The sequence below is a fragment of the Rhea pennata genome, chromosome 27, assembly GCF_028389875.1.
Source record: "Rhea pennata isolate bPtePen1 chromosome 27, bPtePen1.pri, whole genome shotgun sequence".
Classification (NCBI taxonomy): Eukaryota; Metazoa; Chordata; class Aves; order Rheiformes; family Rheidae; genus Rhea; species Rhea pennata.
Window position 1 is genome coordinate 5,705,787 of NC_084689.1, and position 21,499 is coordinate 5,727,285.

The window sequence follows — 21,499 nt, forward strand, 5'->3', positions numbered from 1 at the left end:
GTGCCTACTTACAGGTGTGGCATATGGGGAGCTCAGTGCTGTAGGTGAGATGCACTTTCTTTCACTGATTGCTTAGCCGTCTTTTTAATCCTGCTGTTCTGTCCATGAAGCCAGCAAGGAGAGCAGTGGCCGGGGGCCAGCAAGTCTGGGTCACATGGAACTACTCCAAACCGTTGCATAAGTCCTGTCTGACAGTGGACCTGCATGAGAACTGGTGGAGTCATCTCCTTAAAGCAAAAGAAGTCCTAGGCTAGGAGCTTTCAGTGTTGCTCTGTAGCCATCTCACCTTTAGCTGAAGTTCCCTGGTTAAGTAGGTGGACCTGAGCATAGCCCTGGGGTTCACACTGCTCTTTGCCCCCTCCCAATCACCCCTCCCCAACAGTGGCATGACTTGGCCTTTCGCAAACACTTTCCTATCGAGAACCTCTGAGCTTTTTACCACACCTGGGAAAATAAAATGACCCTAGCTTTACAGATAGGGCCAAATCCTTATGTAACTGAGAGATAGTATTTCCAGAAAGCAAAGCAGCCAATGTCAAAAAGGAATTGGTGCTCCCAGCTCCCCACTGTCATACCCTTGCTTTCCAAGGGGTCCTTTTTGATCCTTTGCTGGTGAAATTAAAGATCTCACTGGATTTTGGAGAGAGCAAGTGGGTAATTCAGTCCTTTCCTCACTAAGCTTGCACTGAATAGAATTGACTGTAAAACAATTCTCATATTTTTTTAAAAAAATACTCCCACACAGTCCTGGAGTGAGCCCAAAACCCTCTGAAGCTTGCTTGTACAAAGGGATCGAGGGTGTGCTCAGCCAGAGCACTGGAGGGCCCGGTGCGGAGCTCAGCAGTGAGACCTAACCAAGGCTGCAGGCTAGTAAAAAGGCAGAGGGTATTCCCTGACTCACCCAGAGCTAGATACCAGGATGCTAGCAGAGAAACATGACACCTGTGCTCAAATCCCTCTTTTCTCAGATTCAGACTAGTAGCTCCAGTATGGATTTCCCATGTTGCTGGTGAGTGCTTTTGTGCTGGATTGGGCCTTCTTTTAACACTGCCAAACTGGTATCTCCAGGGATGAGTGTCTGCAGAGGACCATTCATCTGGCCTTCTTAGGACATGTTTCGTCTCATCCTACAAGTAAGGTGGGCTGAAGTAAAGTGAGGTGGATCCCTTCTTAGCCCAGTGGACATCCAACTAGAAAGAGGAAGAAAAAGCTCTTGTCCTTCTTCCAGGGTGGACTTGATACCAGGAACAACTGGGCAGATGGCGAGGGGGTCCGTAATAACTTCTGTAGGGCAGTGTAAGAAGTTCCTATGGCTGGAAGTTGCTACTCTCTGCTGAATTGTGGTAACTAATTGCATGTTTGTTTCTAATTCTTTGCTTGCCTGAAAGAGGCCTGGCCCAGAGCAGCAAGGCTCAACAAAGGTTCAAGTTCTTGTTTTCAGTCCCACAGATCTGAGACTTTAACCTATTTTTCCCATTCTTCAGCTGATGATCTTCACAGTGAGCTGCTAGTTAGCTAGTGCTGATTTTTGTTTTTAACTCATAACTCCGTTCTAGAGCTGAGAAATGACCTCTCAGTGGAAGTCCTGTCCTAGCTGGCAAACAGACTGCAGAAAACCTCCTGTCATCTGCAGATGAACATGTTTTCAACTTAACAATCTTTCCACATATTTTGCGGGGAGTGTCAGGACTGTCTCTTGCTCTAAACCAGGGGAGCTGCCAGGGGCATGGCACTCACCACCTGCCTAGCCTCTCATCCGCTGCTGGAGGCCGTGTTGCATGGCTGGGGGGATGGGGGGGAGCTGCTGTTTATTGTGTCCTGGGGAACATGAAGGGACCTGCAGAGAGCCAAGATGATGACTCCACACACACGAAACGCCTGTTGCCCAAGGGGAAAGCAATGGGCCAACGGCCCCCGGCCTGGGAGCAAACACACAGCTGTATTTGCAATCCAGCATTGAGAGGGAGGAACCTGAGTGTTTTGATAGTTTTGGGCGTGCAGAGTCTGAAGAGATAAAAAGCAAGAGGGGCGGAAATGGTGAGAGATGATTTGGGAGCAGCTTAAAGGGAAAGGAGGCAGGTTTGCCTTCAGCGGCTTTCCCTCATCCAGCTCTTTCCACTTGCTCCTCGTGACCCCACCATTGTGGACAGGAGACCTGCTGGTTCGTTATGTGGTCCTTCCTCCTCTTCAGCTCCTCACACCTTGTTTCCCTTCCTTTCCTGGCCGCTCATGATGAGGAGAGGCAGGAAAATACAGTGGAGCAGAACCAGTTGGTATCAGAGCAGCTTGACAGAGCATAGGAAGAAGGTGATGTTTCCTTTGACTGTGAAGGGCAAGCAGTTCCCAGCCATGCATAACTGAAAGGACTGAGGCTCTGATTTTTTGCTGCAGTAGTGATTGCCAGGGACATTATCCTTTCCTCTCAGTCGTACCAAGAAGCTTGCTAAATCAGACATGTAAATGCACTGCAATGAAAATTAACATTTGATGGGCTTGGTTGAAAGTGTAGAAAGGAGGTTAATTTTCTGTGAAGACACTATATTTCAGTATGTGTTTTTTCTATATCTGGATGGAGCTATTTGACCATGTGTTTTCTTAGGCCAAAAAGGTTGATCCAGGTCAGCCAGGCTGGGTTTCTCTTAGCTGCTGTCAGATATGTGGAAGAGACATCTGTGTCTGCACTAACTGCCCATGCTCTGCTCACCAAGGTGGACACAGGACGCTGTGGCAGGTTCAGCTCATGCAGGCTCAGCTCTAAAATATGCTGTTGAATTGTCCCCTTGAATCACCTGTTTCTTTCCAACATGCATAAAGGGAACCAGGTGACTGGGTTGCATATATGTGTCCACTTGCAAGTTTGTGTGGTCACAAGAGGGGGATCCCAACCCTCTTTGTGAAGGGCTATCCCAGACCAGTCACCATGTCCGAAATGGCCTAGGCCATCAGCTCTCCTTCATGTGCTGCCTCCAGGCTTTGGGCTTCTCTGTTAGACATGTGGGGAGCAGAGGGGTCTGCTCGCTAGGCAGAAATCAAAGACCTTCACCGCAGGACAGGGGAGATGATAAAGTTAAAATAATAATCCCAGCACAGAGGATTTGGTAATGGGAGAGGGACTTCGAGGACAGGTTCCTCCCTGTAATCCGTTTTTCTCTGGTAGATTAGGATTGCTGTGAGATTGGCAGTGAGGAGTGGATAAAAGGCTGTCCCTGGAGATGGAGGCATGACTTCCTTCAGCTGCTCCTGGCAAAGCTCACAAGAGCTTTTGCTTTTAAGACATTCCAGTCCCCAATTAAACAATTTCTTCAGCCTTCACACTTTATCTGAGCAATCTTTGTCCATATTTGCTTTTGCAAGAATGTGGAAATCAGATGGACAATCCAGGTGTTCTGATTTCTCTGTCCCAGAGCATGTTCAGCCCTGCAGATCAGGTAGCAGACAATTGCATGGTGATTTGTGGTTGTTGAGTTTAGGCCATGTCCTTTGAGCAGAATGATTGAAATAGGCTGGCACTGGGACAGTCCTTAGAGACCACATAGTTACCCTTCTGTCTTGCTGCAGTATTTGAGCCTACATCTCAGAGGCAGGTTTCAGACAAGGGTTTCCAGCCAAAACTCTTGGGCCTCCCTGAAGCAGCAACAGCACTAGCAGGTGAAAAAAGGGGAGAGTGTTTTTCAGAAAACATGATGATTTTAGGCTCAGCCTCTATGAGCTACAGGCACCGCAAATTTTGCTGTGTGGACATGTCCTTAGTCCACAGCTGTGATAAAGGAGGTAATAACTGTGCATTTTGAGCAGAGCAATGATTCCATGTGAGTTGTGGGTAAGCCTGCAAAATCTTTGTGTGAAGAATCTTTCCTGCTTCAGAGTGCCTCGCTGTGGTACTGTCATAGCCGGTGCACTGTGTATCCAAGCGTCTTGCAGTCTTCGATGTATTTAGCCTGGTCTCCTAAAGAAATAAGGCCTGTGGAGCAAGTATGTTTGCAGTGATTCCCCCCTCACCCCCAGCAATAACTTTTGAATTTGTTGGCCCATTTCAGATCGCATTGGATGGAAATCCCTGTGATGCAGAGGTTGTCCACACTGTGTGCCATGGCTGTGTAATTGCCTTCACTGCAGGAGGTATCAAGGGCAGTTCAGCTGTGTTAATGGAGGCAGACAGGAGGTCATTAGGGATACAGGCTGGCCAAGCCATGGGACGTGGGCACTGCATGTTCCTTTGGAGAGTCCTGTGCAGTTAGAAAGTGCCATCAGTCTCATCTTGTAGAAGGCCAGAAGATAGGCTAGACCTACAACAGCACTGGATTTCAGAGGGCTGTAGGTGCCTAGGTATCTGTTTCCAAGGAGATGCAAGTTGTAGGTAGCTGAAGCCAAGTCTCATAAATTCCAGGCCAGCCTCTGAACAAGTAGACCTTTGCTCATCTTAAGGCTGTGGCCCTGTTGTCATTGCAACAACCACGATGATGGTGCAGGAGCAGGCTGGTTATTTTCATTCATTCATTAACCAGTTTGCTGATAGAAGCAACCAGCAAAGCTCTTCTCCTTGGAAGTGCTGTTGCCGGCACTTTCTGCTCCCACCGTTCGCAGTGGCTGACACTGCACGTCGGGAAGCTATGTCTGTAGAAGGGCTGGGGGCTGGGAGGGGGACAGATCACAAGTATTTCCTCCCACCGGGGCGTGCTGGAAGCAGCAGTCTATGTTTGTGTTTATTTCTCTCTCAAAAAGGGAAAAGGACACCTGAGCTCATAATTTGCAAAAGTTGGATGAGAAATCTGGAACCTACAAGGCCCTGCATCTTTAAAAGCATTTAAATTCCTCTTCTCTGCACTAGGAGGCACCTTGAACCTTCCTCTTGGCCCCGATCGGGGCCCATCTGCTTCCTATTACCTTCCCATAAAGCTGCCTCACCAGCCAAAAAGCCAGGCTTTCAGGGAATTCTGTCTGCAGACCCGATGTTGAAATTAGTAACAGTTGTCATCTGTATTTTTCTTCTTTTCTTCTCTTTTCTTTTTCTTTTCTTTTTCTTTTTCTTTTCTTTATTCCTGCACGAGCATCAGAATGTCCCTTCTCGAGCTTTTCTGGGGTCGGGAAAAGCAACCTCAAATCCAGCTGCAGGTTGTAGCTCGCCCCTTCCCCGTGGCTCTCTGGGAGTCTGGATCGCTGCTGTCTCAGTTGCTCCTGCGGAGTGACGGATCCAAAGAGCCTCCTTGTCCTGGCTGCTCAGCCCACGAGTTCACACAGTGAAAGCCACCTTGGCATGCAGAGTAGGGAGTGTTAGCAGCTTACGGGCGGCGCCTGCCAAGTACAATGAATTCCTAGGAAAGCAGCAAATCGGAACCGGCCCAAGTGAGGCAGGCACGAGACCTGGAGAGGTCATCTCGTACCCTGGGCCTCCTTACTGCTGGAGACCGCCTGCCTCCCAAGGTCCCAATGTCCCGCCGGCTCCCACGTACAGGTTGTGGGGTCCTTGTGCTAGTGCATGCCTGCAAATTATTGCCATACCGCGAGCAAAATTTGAAAACTGAGGTTATGGAAAAGTTTATCCATATTCAAGAAACCGGGAAGCCCATGTTTTTCCAGCTTCTCTCCTGTCTCTTCCATGCTGCAGGTCTCTCTGTTGCATGATAAGAGCTCGCTGGGTCTCAGAAGCTGGACACTGTTCGAAAGGGGAGATGTTTTCATTGCCATATGCAGGGAGGAATCAAACCAGGGGCCCTTTCCCCTGCACAGTTTACGGGAATTTTGCAGCTGTAATTCCTACCATGTGGTGCTGCAAACATACCTCCCTTCCCTGGAGCTGGGGGCTGTAGGCTTCTAGGCTCCCCATGCCTGCAGCTTCCCACCACTGCTCGGTGCCTCTGGATGCTCAGGACCCAGAGCCAAAAGGCAAGGGACAAGAGCAGAAGGAGGAGAGAAAAGGCCACGAGTCGCAGCTGCTGCGACTCAGGGTCGTGGAGACGTGGAGGAATGGCAGGAAATAGCATCTTTGAGGAAGCTGGTTCAACAGCTGAAAAACAAGAAAAATTAGCCGTGTAGAGCCCAGGAGAAAAAAATCCTTCAGCTGAGCAGCTTTCTGTCCACAAACCTTGGAGCCGTGACAGCATTAAAAAGCTGGAATCTCAAGCTTTAATAGATTCCGAAAAATGCTGACTTAGGAGCGCGTTGCAGCATGCCAGGCTTTTGTTTCGACTGCTCCCTTTTCCAGTTTGCTTCACACAGCCCTGAAGGGGATGGGGATGGGGATGGAGCAGCTTGCAGCTCCCACTGTCGTTTGGCCCTCACTTCGCCATCCTTGCACCACGGCCCCACGGGCAATTCAGCCAAGGAGGAGCATCACTAAGTGCCTAGTACCCTAGTTGCCTCCTAGAGCAACTGAGCTTGGCATCCTTGCACCATGGCAGAGCAGGACAGGAGGAGTCCCACCAACGTTTTTACCTCCTTTGGTCTATCTGCATTTGGGGAGTGGAGTGGCCGAGGTGAGGTTTGGGTTGTTGTTCTCCAGGGAGATGCTGGGCTCTCCCAGCTGCCAATCACCTGTGCTTAGCCTTTAGAACATGGCACTTCAAATCATGAGCTAAAGACACACAGTTAATCCTCCTGGTATTTTTGCATGGTAGGGGAACGTCATTAATTTATTTAGATTAATTATTTGAATAGAAAACATCTTCCTGGTCTCTGATTGTACCTCACCTATAAGACAGGCCGTCCAGCCTGTGATAGGTGTTCTTCCATGTCCCCACTACAAAAATAATGCTAATTGCAGAGTACCAGCTGGGAAAATAGAAATAGAAATGTATTATACCCTACTGTGAGGTCACGAGTAGAATGGGCCTGTGACAGAACTGAGGAGGAATAGCCTCTCCTGCCCTGCAATCTAGCTATTAATTAGTCTTTGCTTTGTAAAACACGCACAAGAAGAGCCAGGCAATGGTTAACAACATTATTCCAAGTGTTTCCTTACTGGGATGAAGCCACACATGGTCCACCACTATTGACACCATTGCAAAAATCACAGTCCTCTCATTCCCAAGTGGCTCTCCCAGTGAGCTCTGAAGCGTCCCCTTTTCACATCCCCTGCAGTGCTCAGACACCAGCACACAGCAGCAGAGCTGCACCAGCGCTAGCTGTGTCATCGGTTTGAAATCAGACTTTAATACGAATGTGTCTGTAACTGTTCTGTATTGCCTCTGTGGCACATTTGCTTTTTGTCATGGGGACACTCTTGAGCAGAACCTCACTGTTGACATAGTTGGAATTCTCTGTGCAGTGGTTAGATATGTGCCGTATTAGTTGTGTACATCATCTAATCACTGGACAGAAACAAAAACCACAGGTTTTATGCAACTTTCCAGTACTATGTGAATTTTGTATAATTGCCTCAGACTGAGTGGAAATTATCTACAAGCCAAAAATCTTTCACTGAAGCAATTAGCAAATCATTTTAAATGACAAATGCAATTGGAATCTCACGATCTATTGGTAGATAGGAGCTACGAATAAGGGTAAGTTCACTGAATGGGTCCTTTGTTTTGAATCACTTTTTTAGGTTTGGCTGATCTGCTTGGAGAGAAAGTGCCTTCTCTCACCATAGTGATAACCATGAAAGTCTATTTGAAAGCTGGGGAAACTGGAATAGAGAGGAATTTCAGACTGCCCCTCACTACCACTCTGTTAATGCTTTTATTTCTTATTCTTCTTTTTAAGAGATCAGGTAACTGTTTGGTCTGGTCTTCTTCGTGGGCATTGTCAGCAGGACAAAGAGTTCCCATTTACTATGAGCTTCTTTTCCTCCGGCAGCGTAAGTTACAGAGCAGACCGCAAAGGCACTTCATGCTGGCAGAGCGGTGCACGGGCTGCTCTGCCAACAGAATTCATGCCCAGGAGAGCACTGTCAGTGTCTAAGATCACCATAGCATGGTGACACTCTCTTCTTGGGACCTGACCATGGCACAATGCTAATGTGGCTTTCTGGTGCTGTAGCTTGACTTGGTTAATTGCATTTGCACTTCATTCCCATCTTTCCCTCCCCTTCCAATTTCTTACTTCCCATCTCTCTTATGCTCACTCTTCCTTTCTCTAGCTTCTGGCTTTCCTTACTCTTCCCCTTAGTGTTTATCCCTTTGCACCTTCTATTCCATCGTTTCTGTTTCCCCTCTCTCCTTCTCTCCTGCCTACTTTTCCCCTGCCCTCTCTTCCACAGGGGCCATGCCACCAAGAGCCGTTGATTCGAATTAGCCCATGTAGACGCTATTAGGCCAGCCCAGGCACAGTGCATTACCAAGACGCCATTGGCTTCGCTGCTGGGGGAGAGCACGGAGTGGCTGAGAATGCCTGCGAAGCAACCGAGGACTCCCGTCTCTACATAAGCGGTGGCCGAAAGAGAGACATGTTGGGACAGCGCCTTTTCAGCTGGTACAATACTCTCTGCACTGAGACAAGCGTCACTAACTATGGCAATAGCTTGGAGGCTTCTCACGTGGACTGCCATCTTCACCACAGCTGTGTACAGCTTCCCCGGTTATACCTTCCAGTCTCAAGGTAGGGATTTCCATGGGAAGGGGAGGGGAGCTGGCACCGTCGGCCTCTGCTGGCAGAATCCCTAATGCTGGCCCTGGGAGAGGAATTAGGGTGATACTGCGTTCGGGGCATAGGCGGAGATACCTTCAACTTTGCTGTGCTCAGAACTGCAGCAGAAGTCCCACTGCTGATTTTGTAGGTGTGACACATGTCCCTTGGTCTGCAAAGTGTTGTATTCTAAGAAGTTATGCTCCTTGACTTCTTGCAGGATTTAGGATTCAAAGTAGCAGGGTCTGTATAAGGTGAGAGTCACATAACAGGCTTAGGGAACAGAAGGAGGTGTGGTAGCAACACAGGAGGTAGCAACCCTTCCACTTGGATGGAGTGGAGCATCCTTGTATGAATAGAGGCTTTGTTGCAAAGAGGGGTGTGTAGGTGCAGCAAGCGGATGTGCTTGTGAGCAGCTCTCTGTGCGTGCTGGGATGGAGGTCTCTGCTGGAGCATACAAGCATTTGTGTACAGCTATGAGTGTGGAGGCTGTGCTGCTGGAGGAGCGGTTTGTGTGCGCACATTTCTGTAAGGGTTGTCATTACTTTATGTTCAAATTTGTTTAGGCATAAGCATTTTGTACCTTTGTATGTGTGTGTGTTTCTGTTGTGCATACATTTAAGTACAGAGCTACATATGCAAATTATCACAAGGAGAGCAGGAATGGGCGTTTCATATACATTAGCAGTTTTGTATGTGATTTTATTCCATGAAGTGTCTGGAAAGTGAGATGGGCTGCCCTGTAGCCAGCCTAGAGTAAAAATTCAACATTGACAGGTAATACAGAATAGTTAAATTGCTTAATACTCATGTGTTTCTGTGACCATTTCTTAAGAGGCAATATGAACGCTAGCATTAGGCACCAAAGCTAGGAGAGGTAAAAATGAAGAGCTTTTAAGTTAGATGCTTATCTGTAAATAGTGTTAATACCTCAGCAGTGTACTTAGACAAACATAATGCTGAAATACCGTATGTTCCTGGGTTGACTGCAGCAGGACCAAAGTCAATGGTGTACTCAGCCCACTGTGTAGCACATCATCAGGCTGTTGTTCTGTCAGCTGTGGGTTACCTTGTTAGGTAGAACTGAAAAGAGGGACAAAGGCAATCAAAAGCTACATGCTGTCCTGAGTCCAAGCACCATATCATTGCTAAATTTGGAATATCATTGCATTGCAGCTTGCTCAGGGTGAAAGAATATGCAATCAAATTATAGAGCTGTTTGCTGTGCATGCACAGTGCAGTGTGCAACATTACACAGGCGGATATTCTTTAATCTGAAACAAACACAATTTCTGGTCCTTTTAACCAATGACTCTGGCAGTTCCTGTTGTGAATGTTCTGGGTCTCCTGCATCTGTCACTTCACACCTCCCTCCATCTGTACCACCGCACTTGCGGTGCTAGTGCCATGCTGATGAGAATATCGTTGCCAAGTCACCTCTGTCCAGACTCTCAGTGGCTGTAAACCCCTCCTTTGCTCCTGCATCCCTGCACTGTGTGCTAATACAGCTCAGTTTAAACCCACGGGCTCACTGACAGTGTAGTTAGGATAGCCTTATTTGCACTTACTGGCTTCCCTGAGAAGAGCAACGGGCAAGAGTCAGCTTGTGATGCTGGTGGAAGCGTTCCACCGTAGGTGAGCACAGGCGGTGGCCAAGCCAGGAATAGAAGTTTATCCCCTCCCCAGTCCCAGCCCTGTGCCCAGTGCCTTGGTTCAGGCTGCCCCATGGTCCCCTGTTACTGTCAGAGCCCTTTTTTAGGCTCCTGACAAGTTGGCTGCATGCTATTAATAATGCTCAACACTTTGCTTCGCCACGTTGCTGAGATAGTAAGTACATAATCCTCACAACGCCCTTTCAAGAGGGTGAAATATTGTTATCTCCACTTATCAGTTGGAGGCGTGGAGAAATAAAGGCCAGTGTTTTCAACAAGCTACTGATTTTGGTGGAAGGGACTTGCCTAGGCAGTCCAGTGAGTTAGCAATGGAGCAGGATTTTGCCCCGTGTGCAGAATGCCAGATCAATGTATTTATTCTATATAGGAAAAAAAAATTAAGGTATTTTACTTATAAGCTCTAGTGTCCATGTGGCTGACAGCAGTCCAAAGTTGAAGGCCTCTTCAAGTCAGCAAAGCTGTAACAAACTTCAGAGGCCAAATAATGTCATGTGTAAACTATGCAATTTTTAACAATGAGGGTAAGACCAGAGCAAACCTCTGTTTCCTTTTCATCCTTTTCATCTCTTCTTCCTCATGCTTCTGCTCTGTCTTGTGCATGCTCTGCCCTTTTCCTTCCTGTGCCTCCTGTGCTGTTCCTTCCCCTGATGATGTGTTTACCCTTTATATGAGAAGGTAGGAGGATGAGCTACATCACTCCTAACACCCTCTGCTTCCTACATTCCCAGCTTTCTCCAGTCCCCTCTCCCAGAAAGATCTGCTGCTCACTGGATGTCCAGCAGCCCACACAGCCATGGTCATTTTCCTACTCCATTTTCCTGCTGAAGGGCTTTTTATAGCATCTCATTGAAGCAGTTTGAGAGCTCTCTGGAAATACCAGACTTCTTATCACTGGTACAAACTCTTTTGACACAGCAAAGGCAATATTGCATGTTTCAAGCCAAAGTCTATTAATATAGCAAGTGACTGAGAGGGCAGATGGAACACGATGGATTTTCTGGAAGGAAGGAAGGAAGGGCTGAACAGTGCCATTCTTGATGCTGGGAGCTCCTAGTGTGCTCTGTAATATGGGGAATAGGACTGAGGCAAGGATTAGGAGCTGTGGAAGAAGGGAACATCTCTAATGCTATTGGGTGTACATGAAGTGAGAGTGGGCCATGTGAGTACACAAGGTTAGAGAGCAAAAGAGATGCCTGTACACTAATGCTAGAGGAGAGGAAGGAGCCAGCTGTAATGATGAAAGAGGACACTAGGTTCTTTGAGTTGACAGTCTGTCTTCATTTTTTTTTCTGTTAGTGATATCTCCGTAGTGAAGCATTCGTTTTTAAGATATTCACACAATCCTGGGCACTGTTCTCATCTTTTTCCTCCTGTGCCTCAGCTTCCTGAGTGACTCCCCTGAGGTTGCAGAGGGAACCTGCACTACAGCAAAAGCTAGTTCTCACACACAATCTCTCAACATAACCCCAGACCCTGGACACTTTCTTTTGCCCTGGAAATACATTGCAGGTCAGGATTAGAGACAGCAGTACGGAGTCCCAGGCACTTCTATAGCCACTGGGTGCATAAACCTCCTTCCTAATTACTATTTTGTAAGCTCACATGGACTGCAGGAAGAGCAAAAGAAAAACTAGAAACTTCCGATAGCAAGTTTTTCCAAGCCTGAGGTCATTGCTTAAGTGCAAATAGTCACGCTTGTTTGCCCGGCTGCATCACACAAGAGGCAGTATGATGTGGGAGAAGCTAAAGCACAGGAAGTTTAGGAAAAAAAAAAGAAAAAATAATAATAATTACTTCTGGCTCATCAAGCCAAGGGATAGGTGCCAGAGGTGCTTATGGTTTGGAAGGTTGGGAGCTAATCCCTAAACCCAGCTGGTGGGAAGGACTGTCCCATTAGTGGTGGCCAAGGAAACCACTCTGTCAGGATCCCACACTGGAAAACACACTAGAGGAAAAGGAAACTTTCCAGTGCTGCCATGTGGTAAGAGTGTAATTTGGAGTCCAAATTTATGATGGCTGGGAAGGCTTTGAAGATGGGTGCTGTGGAGCCAGGCAAAATGCAGCCACCCGAAAGCAGCCTGGCCTCTCCCTGCTTACTTAGGAAACAACAAGAAATAGGATGCAGAAACACAGTAAGACCCCTCCAACATGAAAAGAGGTCAGATCGTTTCCTACTCCATAAGCAGACCTCCAACCATCAGGGACAAAGAAGAAAACTCTGATGGGGGCTGGGGAGGGCTATCCTGTCTAATGCATGATCTTTTTACATCTTCTGCTAAAGTATTCAGTACTGAAGGCTATCAGAGTCAGCTCGACCTCAGATCAGATCCAGTGTGGCAATCTCTGTGACATTTGTTTAGAAAATGGGAAATTTCTGTAGAGGTTGCAGAGAGCCAATTCCTTTGACAACCACAGGTGTTATGTTACCAAGCAAGTGCATTTGGACATTTTGGACGGTGATGTTATCAGAGCACATTTCCCAAGTGGTACGAGACAGGCTCAAAAGCTCAAGTGTCTCAAGAGGAGGTGCTAAGCCAAGCTGATATGTTAAAGAGCACCAGGCTAGGGAGCTGGAAAGGCAGGATGGTCTAGCTGATTGAGACCTAGCTAGGGAATCAGGATCCCTGATTTCTTTTCTTGCTGTCTTTTTGGGCCTCCATAGGCCAAAGGCCTTCATGAATATCCGAAGAGGCTTGCTCTGGATCACATGGCCCGGATAGGGCAGGGAAACCAAGCATCATGTCCCTGTTGTGGCATAATTTCAGAGGCCTCCATCCTTCTGCCTATCTTTTTTATCAGATGTCGGTTGTAAGCAGGCACAAGCACGCTCAGTATTTTCTTCAAGGTAGAGGGAAACTACACAACTGCTCCAGTGTGACAGAGAGCAGACAAGTCCTACAAAGTGGCAAGGGGGTAAGCTGAGAACTGGTGCCCTGTTAATGCAGTTAAATGTGCTTTAATTTGGAGCATGAATGGCATGAGCATGTCTGCCCACTGAATGCCCAGTGGCATGTATGGCCACTGAATTACAGAATTCCCTTTGTGTCAGGACAGTGCTCATCTGACTTGCACTAGCTGTGACCTTAGGTAATGTTCAGATGTAGCCAGCTCTGTGTGATGTTACTGGGTATTTTGCTCTGACTCTCTTTGCAGAACATCATTCTTCCTGTATTTGTTTTTCTTCCCCAGAGGAGTTCCTCTCCAGCCTCGATCACTATGAAATTGCGTTCCCCATCCAAGTGGACCAAAACGGTGACTTCCTCACCTTTGACATGAGAAGCCAGCTGAAGCAACGTCCTCGGCGCAGTCTGGGCTCCCTGCCCTATGAGCCATCTGAGCAACAGGTCTTCTACAAGGTCTCTGCTCATCGAACTCAGTTCCTCCTCAACTTGACACTGCACTCCAACCTTCTGGCTGAGCACTTCACTGTTGAATACTGGAAACGAGACGGTGTGGACTGGCAACATGATTTCCATGAAGACTGCCACTATGCAGGCCACTTGCAAGACCAGTACAGGAACTCAAAGGTCGCCATCAGCAACTGCAATGGACTGGTGAGTCTCCATATTTTGTCCAGCCAAGAGCAATACTAACAAATAGAGCAGACTGCAGCTTCTTCTATCCTCATTAGAGAAATGTAACCTAATCTGGGTCCCAGCAGGCAGTCTTCCATGGTGATGGGATAGGCATGGGTTGGTGTCAAGCTAGAGTATTGCACACTGGTATCGAAAGTCACCTGAGCATGACAATGGCCATGTCTCTTCATTACATCTGTAGGGGTTCCTGATTCATGTTTGGATTGCAGTCCAGTTCCTGCTGAAGTCAGCAGGCATCTTTGCATTGATTTTAACCAGAAAGGGAAAAGCAAAGCTGTAGACCACATTTGGATTTTTCTGGCTTTCACAGAACTCTCCAGTCTGTTTCCAACAGCAACAGCAAGCAATATGTTTTGCATGTATTAGTGAGGAATAAGTGCAGAAGGGCAGGAATTTCACAGTGCAACTGACACTGTCAAAAGTACATTCAAATCCTAATTGCAGGTACATTCCTGGTGTTCCCATTTACTTGTATTCAGATTTCAGGAGCTAAAAACATGACTTCTGGTGAAAAACTGAAATAATCAGTGTTCTTCAATATAAAAAAGAGAACACCAAGAGGGAACAAGGTGGCAGTCTCAAATACAGCAAGGCTTCTGTAAATCATCTGCTTTACATGCACCTAAGAACATGGTCTTAACTATCAGCAAGAAAGCTTGATGGTAAACATGGTAAGCTTTGAAACAGTATGGTATGCAGCATGCATGGCCCCTCCATCACCAAAGATCTTTAAAAAAAGGTCAGACAAATGCCTGTCAGGACTACTCCAGATTTGATTCACTAGCTCTTTCAGCCCTGAGAGTAGACTAAGGGCTTGCATCCCTGTTTTTCTATGATACTTTGATATTGCTGGCTCACAAAGCAGCTTTCGTGACCTGTCAGATGGAGGGATGGAGCAAACATACCTTTCCAGTGAATCCCCGGGATGATGGCTCCTTTGGAGAGGTAACATGTAGAAAAAGATCTATAGGCCAGATTTGTATTTATGCTAAGGCTACACCTCTTAGCAGTATTCTGGCAGTGTAGAAGAGCTTCCAAATGGGAATGAGCTCACATTTGATTTATTGCTAAATTACATTGCCAGAACAGTGCTTTGGGTTATTAACAGAAATGAGAATCTGACTCATTAGATCAGAGATTCTTGTTTTTCTATCTCACAGCCAAGAATCAGAGGCTGTATAAACCCTCAGTTCCCTAGTTAGCCCTTTGTTTAGATATGGGAACTCTGCTGAAGTCCTGGAAAAATTACTGATGTTCACAAAAGAACTGAAGGGTGAGTTGGATGTTGCTGGCTCAGAAGGGATCTGGCATTAGCTTACCTCCTCACTTCACAGTGGGCAGCAAATCCAGGGCAAGCAATGGGCAGGCAGCACTTGCACTGGGATAAATTAGTCCACAGACAGAGTTTAGTGCTGGAGGAAGACAGGGTCAGGAACTTGCCACAGCACACTCTCCTCCAGGTAGGCATCAAGTTTGCTTAGGTGGCAACAAGTAGGGGCAAAAGAGAGCCTTCAGTCTCTGCAGTCTCTGAGGATGAGGTACAGGTGCACGCTGGCACATGCCAATAGTATGCTGCACATGGAGACTCATGTTTGCCAGAGCTAAGTTTACTGATGGTGCAAAGGGACTTGTGTGTTACATGTTGTGAAACGGCCACAGGCAGGTATCAGGTGCTGTTTACTGGGGATTGCTGTGCACTAAGGAGGAGGAAAAGGGAAGAACGTGTCTGCAAAAACATCCAACATAAGGTGTGAAAATGGGTAACAAAACCCAAACTATCCTCCATTCCTTGAACTTCCCCACATACCTATCTAATTTCTGCATCTGTAAGATGTAACTGTAATCCCTTTTGCTTTCAAACACTTGCAACATGTAATTCACACCTTATGGCACCCTGGCTTTAGACTGCTGATATCTGCGTACATTCCCATTGACTCATCTTTCTGGCCATATGTACATATGCGTATATGCACATCACACACTTGCTGTGTTTTCCATGTGCTCCTGCCACCCCAGCATGCAGGCATCCAAATCTGCGTACAGATAGATAGTGTACATCAACACACACACCTCCCCACTGCAGAGGGCTTCCCTGCGGAAGCCACACCATGCTACATTTCAGTTTGAACAGGATAAAAGTCACTGAGGTTTAAGTTGTCGGAAGCAAAGGGCAAAATGGTCCATGTTCCAAAACACACAGAGCCGTGAGCTGCCAGCAAGGCAAGGCCGCCAGCAGGGCTGAACACAAAGCAGCTGGAACCTGCAGGAAGCAGCCCTAGGAGCTCTGCCTGGGCCTTACAGGGATCTGAAAATCCTGTATTAAGCAAAGCCAGGCTTCAGCCCACTACCTGTATGAGAGCCCAAAGACTGGTGTCCTACCATCAGAAAATTTGCAGCTATGGGAAAACAACTTTGGGAAAGAAATGTCACTCTTTTCCCTCTTGAGTCAGAGCTCATAAGATGACAGTTTAAACGCCAAGTTTACAACCCTGTTTGTTCGTGCTGAAATGTTGCTTTCATCTGAATCGCCCTCCTGAAATCATCAGAACATTAAATACTCAGAGCTAGGCAGATGGCCCTGCTGCTGATGCTAATATCAAGCGATTTGTGCATATTTAAGAGGAGGTAGAAGAGCTGAGTTGCAGTTTGTGACCATGCTTTCCTAAATGTGGTTATAAGCTAATAGGATAAACCATCCTTGCTCTGCAGATGACCTGAGTGAATCTTAGACAGGATATCCAGTTTAGCTCCCCCACAAACCACAGAGATGTCTCCAAAGGCTTCTTGCCACCCCCTTTCAACAGGCATGTGTCATGTCCACGACCCAGACCTCTATGCTCAGGTCTTCGGGGTAAGTGATGAGGGAGCTTTTAGACTCCTGTGATGGCAGGTCTTCACTACCAAAGGTTGTTGGGCAGATGGTGGAGTCTCCTGCTTTTAACATGCTGTGCAGAGACTCCACATTTAAGTTTCTGGGCAGTTAGGAACAGTTTTTCTCTTGCAGTACATGGTTTTCAGGCAGGACATGCTCTCCTCTCCTGTTACTCTGCCCTAAGCCGGCGGTGACCTCCTTCTCCCCGTCCCACAAAGCCAGCAGCCAGCTGGCTTCACCGGCCGACACTCGGCTTTCCGTCAAAGTCCTCGCCAGGCTAACCTCACAGTACCTCACTTGTGTTTTAAAAGGTGGAGCAGAGCCAAGAGCAACAGAGCTTGGTGCAGAAGGAAATCCCCCGGCACTCTGTGGAGATGGGGACTTCGCTGTGCACACACTGCCCTGATTCAGCTTTCACAGCGGCGAAGGGAGAGATGGAGAGACCTATTACAGAAACAGCCTCCACCCAAACAGAGGTCTCTCCTACTGCTCAGCAATAACACTGTTACAAAGTTGGCCCCTTCCTTGCAAGGACCTCAAGATGCTTTACAGAGACCTACTTCCCCTCACCCCTTCCAAGCAGATCAGGGCTCCTATTCCCATCCCCACTGCATAGAAGGGAACTGGTGAAGTGTTATGACATGCAAAGGACAAGTGATGGCAGAGCTGGTGACAGGACCTATGCGTCTTTACACCTAGACCTATGCTTGACCGTGGAGAGTGTAAGGACTGGCTGGCAACATGGGTCTTGAACTTGGGACACTTGTTGGTTTACCTGAACGATGTCAGGGATGTTTCTGTGCCCTGGTTGCTTTTTGATAAAGTCCAGACAATAGCACACCACTGTTTCTTGGAATTACATGAGACTAAATACAGTAAGAGAGCTGTTACAGCATTTGGAGCTTCTGTTTATATAGTATTGAACTGGAAGAAGATTTTTAGGTTGCCATTTCTAGGCCCACACCTGAGATTTTTTCAGTCAAGGAATGAAACAAGGGAGAGCAAAAGAGCTGACTAGCTAAATCAACAGCTAATGGAGCAGAAATGTTAAAAGGGGCAATGTTGCCTATTGGGCACAACACCAGATTCAGGCTATAGCAAAAGATTTTGGCCCCTGTTGGCTTCATTGCAAATCAGACTTCAGATTTTGAAGATTCAGTGTGATTCTCAGAAGCCTCTAAATCTCTGTACTGCTCTGCATCTCTGTGCCTCAGTTTCCCAGCTGGTGGTAATGGTCCTGAGTTCCTTTAAAATGTTCTTCTGTGAGGCTGAAGAGTGTAGGAGGTGGACCTCACTGCTTGTTTGTGCTGATGTTTGAAGGCATGATATTTAGGGTCTCAAAGACAACTCAATTAGATTGATGAGTGTGTGGAATAGGAAAAAAACCTCATAATTTTGCAAGGAGAGACTGATTCTCAAAGGACTTCAGTGAACACAGCTGCCCCAAGGCATCCAAGAGCAGCTGGCTCAGTTTGGCCTGGTCCATAGGTTCATGTGATTCAGTGTTTGTGCATAGATGAATTCCTGCACGTTCTCAAAAAGTATTTGTCAATCCCTCGAAGTTCAGAGGTTAGTCATCGGATAGATCATTATGGAAAGCCACCACTATGTCACCTATTTCTCTCCCTTTTTTATTCCCTTCCACCTCTTTCCTTTCACAGCATGGGGTGATAGTTGCAGATGAAGAAGAGTATTTCATTGAACCACTGAGCCCAGGCGCCAACATCAGCACAGGGAATGAGGGCAAGGGCAGCCCTCACGTCGTGTACAAGCGATCATCTCTCCAGTACCCACACATGGATGCAGCCTGCGGCGTGCTAGGTATCTGGACCTACCAACACAACCTCAGTCCATCCCAGTGCAGGGTGGGGAAAAGTCCCTATACACCAGACTTTCAAACTCCACACTGCCCTCTACAGCAAGAAACCAAAATTTTCTCCTGCACTTAAAGTTTTATTTATATATTTCCTTTACCCATGTTAAGCATTTCTGGTAGCCTGTTTTGTGCGAATCTCTTGTACTCTGCTTCACGACACAGCCTTTAGATTTGTCAGTAGAGGGTGGAATAGAAGAGGAAAAAATTGTCTCTTATTGTTCTTAAGAAAAGCCCCTGAGATTTGGCCAATTTACAAGATATTGAGAAATTGTGGTTCACATTTGCTCAATAGAGCATTGTCTTTGGGGTTCAATTTCCAAAACTTCTGTCCACATTGAGCATACTTCTGCTACTGCAAAAGACCCAAGTGGAAAAATGTCTCGTAGGGTGGGATATGGGATCCCGTTAGTGGGCTAAATGGGAGACATTTATAAAAGGTAATGATTGTGCATCTACCCTAATCTCTACACCTATAGACCTCTAACATCCTAAAGGATTCAAACAGGTCTACCCTTGTTCTATTCCCACACAAGCCTATGCTCTTCTCCTCCTTGCTAGCAGTCAGTCTGTTTCCCAGAGCATGGCAGAGATCCCTGGTCTTTGGGAATGTTTGGGAAAGTTTCTCCATCCACCCAAAATGTTGTGCATATGCAGAATACCATTTCCTCTGTTTAGCAACTTCTCTTGATTTTCTAAAGAAAGGTGAAGGGAAATAGTGTTCCCACATCAGCTGGCATTTTATGGATTAGTGTCAGAGGATGCATAAGGAAGGCTGCTCCCTGTTGCTCCCAAAAGGTTTGTGTATCACTTTCAGGATATTAATCTGTTGTTCCTGTGGTGACACTTGACCAGATGAGCTAGAAGGGATGGAGCCTCTGGAAACATCAGGGCATGGCCCATATGATGTGAGGGGACCACTGTCATTCAGAGCCTGATGGTGCATTGGGAGACAACCTGCATTTCCCTGGCCTTGCTCCTCCCATCATGATTCCCAAAATCACATTACATGAGGCTGCTAGCAGACTCCCCTTCTGCTGACTCTCTGCCATATTCCCCAGCTTCCAGACAAAAGCCTGTTCTCAATTGTTTCTTGGAAAGCGAAGACCATGGAGTAGGAGCCACAAGCCAAATACAGTTCAGAAAAAGCACAGCACAACTGGCCTCAGCAAAGATGCCCCCTCCCATTGCCTCACGGTCTTGACCCATCCTGACCTGCCCAAAGCAGCCTAGCCTCTGAGCACTGAACAGCAAGCTCCCTCTGATCAGCCTGAGGGCCAGAGCCAAATCCAGCAGGTAGGCTGCAGGGATTCAATCCATCATGCCATTCTCACTAGATTTCTGATGATCCCTGCATCAGAGCAAAGGAGAAGAATTTAAGCTGCTCTCTCAACAGAACAATATCATCAGTTGTAACCCCCTAGACAGCTCTCCTTCCATGGAGTAGTCTCCAAGCACTCTCTGCAGTATTACAAGTCGGGGATGGAGGCTTTGGTGCCTGAGCTGATGGCCCTACTGGGTGCATCTCTACAGTCAGGTCAGTAGCACATGAAGCCTGGAGCAAAGTCCTACAAACCTGCTGCTGCTGCTTTGGAGGGTGCAACCATTACAGCAGAGGAAAACCAAGTCCAAAGTTCATGTCCTGGCAGAAAAAGGAAAGAGGAAATGATCTGCAATGGCTTGTCTGTGTAGTTTCTAAATCTGCACAGCTATTCCCTGAGACGGAGACAAGGGCAAGACTTTGTAGCACAGAAGCAGTCAAATGCACAATGAAGGTGGCTCTAAGCTGAAGCAGCAGGATGGATGTGCTCCTGAGCATTCAAGTGCCTGGGGAGGAGGACCAGCTGGATAGGGATGGGCAGGAGTTTAGAGGGAAAAGGTCTCACCATGGGAGAAGGTGTTGGGAGCTGGATGAGCAGGGCAGCTGGGATGGCAGCTTCGCTTTGGGAGGGGGTAGAGCCATGTGGGGGAAGGGCTCAAGGACTGGGTTGGGGCAGGCAGGGATGACAAAACCAGGGAAGTTTTAACTGAGTGAAGCTGGCACTAAGAGCAGGCCCATGATAGTGGGCACATTTGCTGGGTCTGTGTGTGGTGCATAGAGACTTGCAATGGCCTTTCTTTCTCTGCGCTGAAACCAAGCTAATATTGTCAGCCTCTTAACCTCCATGTGGTGCTGAAATGCTGCTGGAGGGTAATGCAAAAATCTCTTTTCATCCTCAGATGAAAAGCCCTGGAAGGGAAGACACTGGTGGCTGCGAACACTGAAGCCCTCCCCTCTGAAGCCGTCGGGCAACCACAGTCAGCGAGGCCAGCTGCCCCTGAAGAGATCTGTCAGCACTGAGCGCTATGTGGAGACCCTGGTGGTGGCAGACAAAATGATGGTGGGCTACCATGGGCGACGGGACATAGAGCAGTACATCCTGGCCATCATGAATATTGTAAGTGTTATAACCATATCACAAACCTTCAGGGGAACCTCAGAGCTCACACCCCTAGCAGCAGAGAGAAAACAGGAATAAATCCTGTTCTTAACCCCAGGTGTCAGGGTTTGGCATAGGCTGCCAGCTGCTTTTTCTGCAAGAAAAGTGGGATGAAAGGGACACAGTGGGGAAGTCAGATCTGTTCCAGGGTTGTCATGGCTTCTCTCTGTCCCTAGAGCAAGGTCTTTTTTGGGGCAACAACCTGACATGCTGACACTGTTTAAGAGCAGTCATAATCTGTGGAGTCCAGGGGCGCTCTAATGTATACGAGGGGGCACCTATTTAGGAAAGTTAAACTCTGGCCTGTCTGACCATGCTGCAGGCCAGATCTGGACTGGGAGAACAAAGCCCTTTCTTTGAACAGCTTCTCTCATCTCAAATTAGCATTGCAAATAGGGCCAGCCAAACTGAGAAGCACATGGGAAAACACAAGGGCAGCAAGC

The 21,499-nt window shown here is 47.4% G+C and overlaps 1 protein-coding gene across 2 annotated transcripts in view; it reads left to right on the top strand.

Annotated features, from left to right (window-relative positions):
• The window catches only part of ADAMTS10 (ADAM metallopeptidase with thrombospondin type 1 motif 10), a 62,745-nt gene that overhangs the window by 5,926 nt on the left and 35,320 nt on the right, over positions 1–21,499 (top strand). For both annotated transcript variants that reach the window (XM_062596291.1, XM_062596292.1), the window contains exons 2-5: positions 8,198–8,535; positions 13,425–13,789; positions 18,365–18,524; positions 20,797–21,014. In XM_062596291.1, coding sequence (XP_062452275.1) covers positions 8,448–8,535; positions 13,425–13,789; positions 18,365–18,524; positions 20,797–21,014 — 831 coding nt within the window. In that variant the 5' untranslated portion in view covers positions 8,198–8,447. The remainder of the gene's footprint in view (positions 1–8,197; positions 8,536–13,424; positions 13,790–18,364; positions 18,525–20,796; positions 21,015–21,499) is intronic.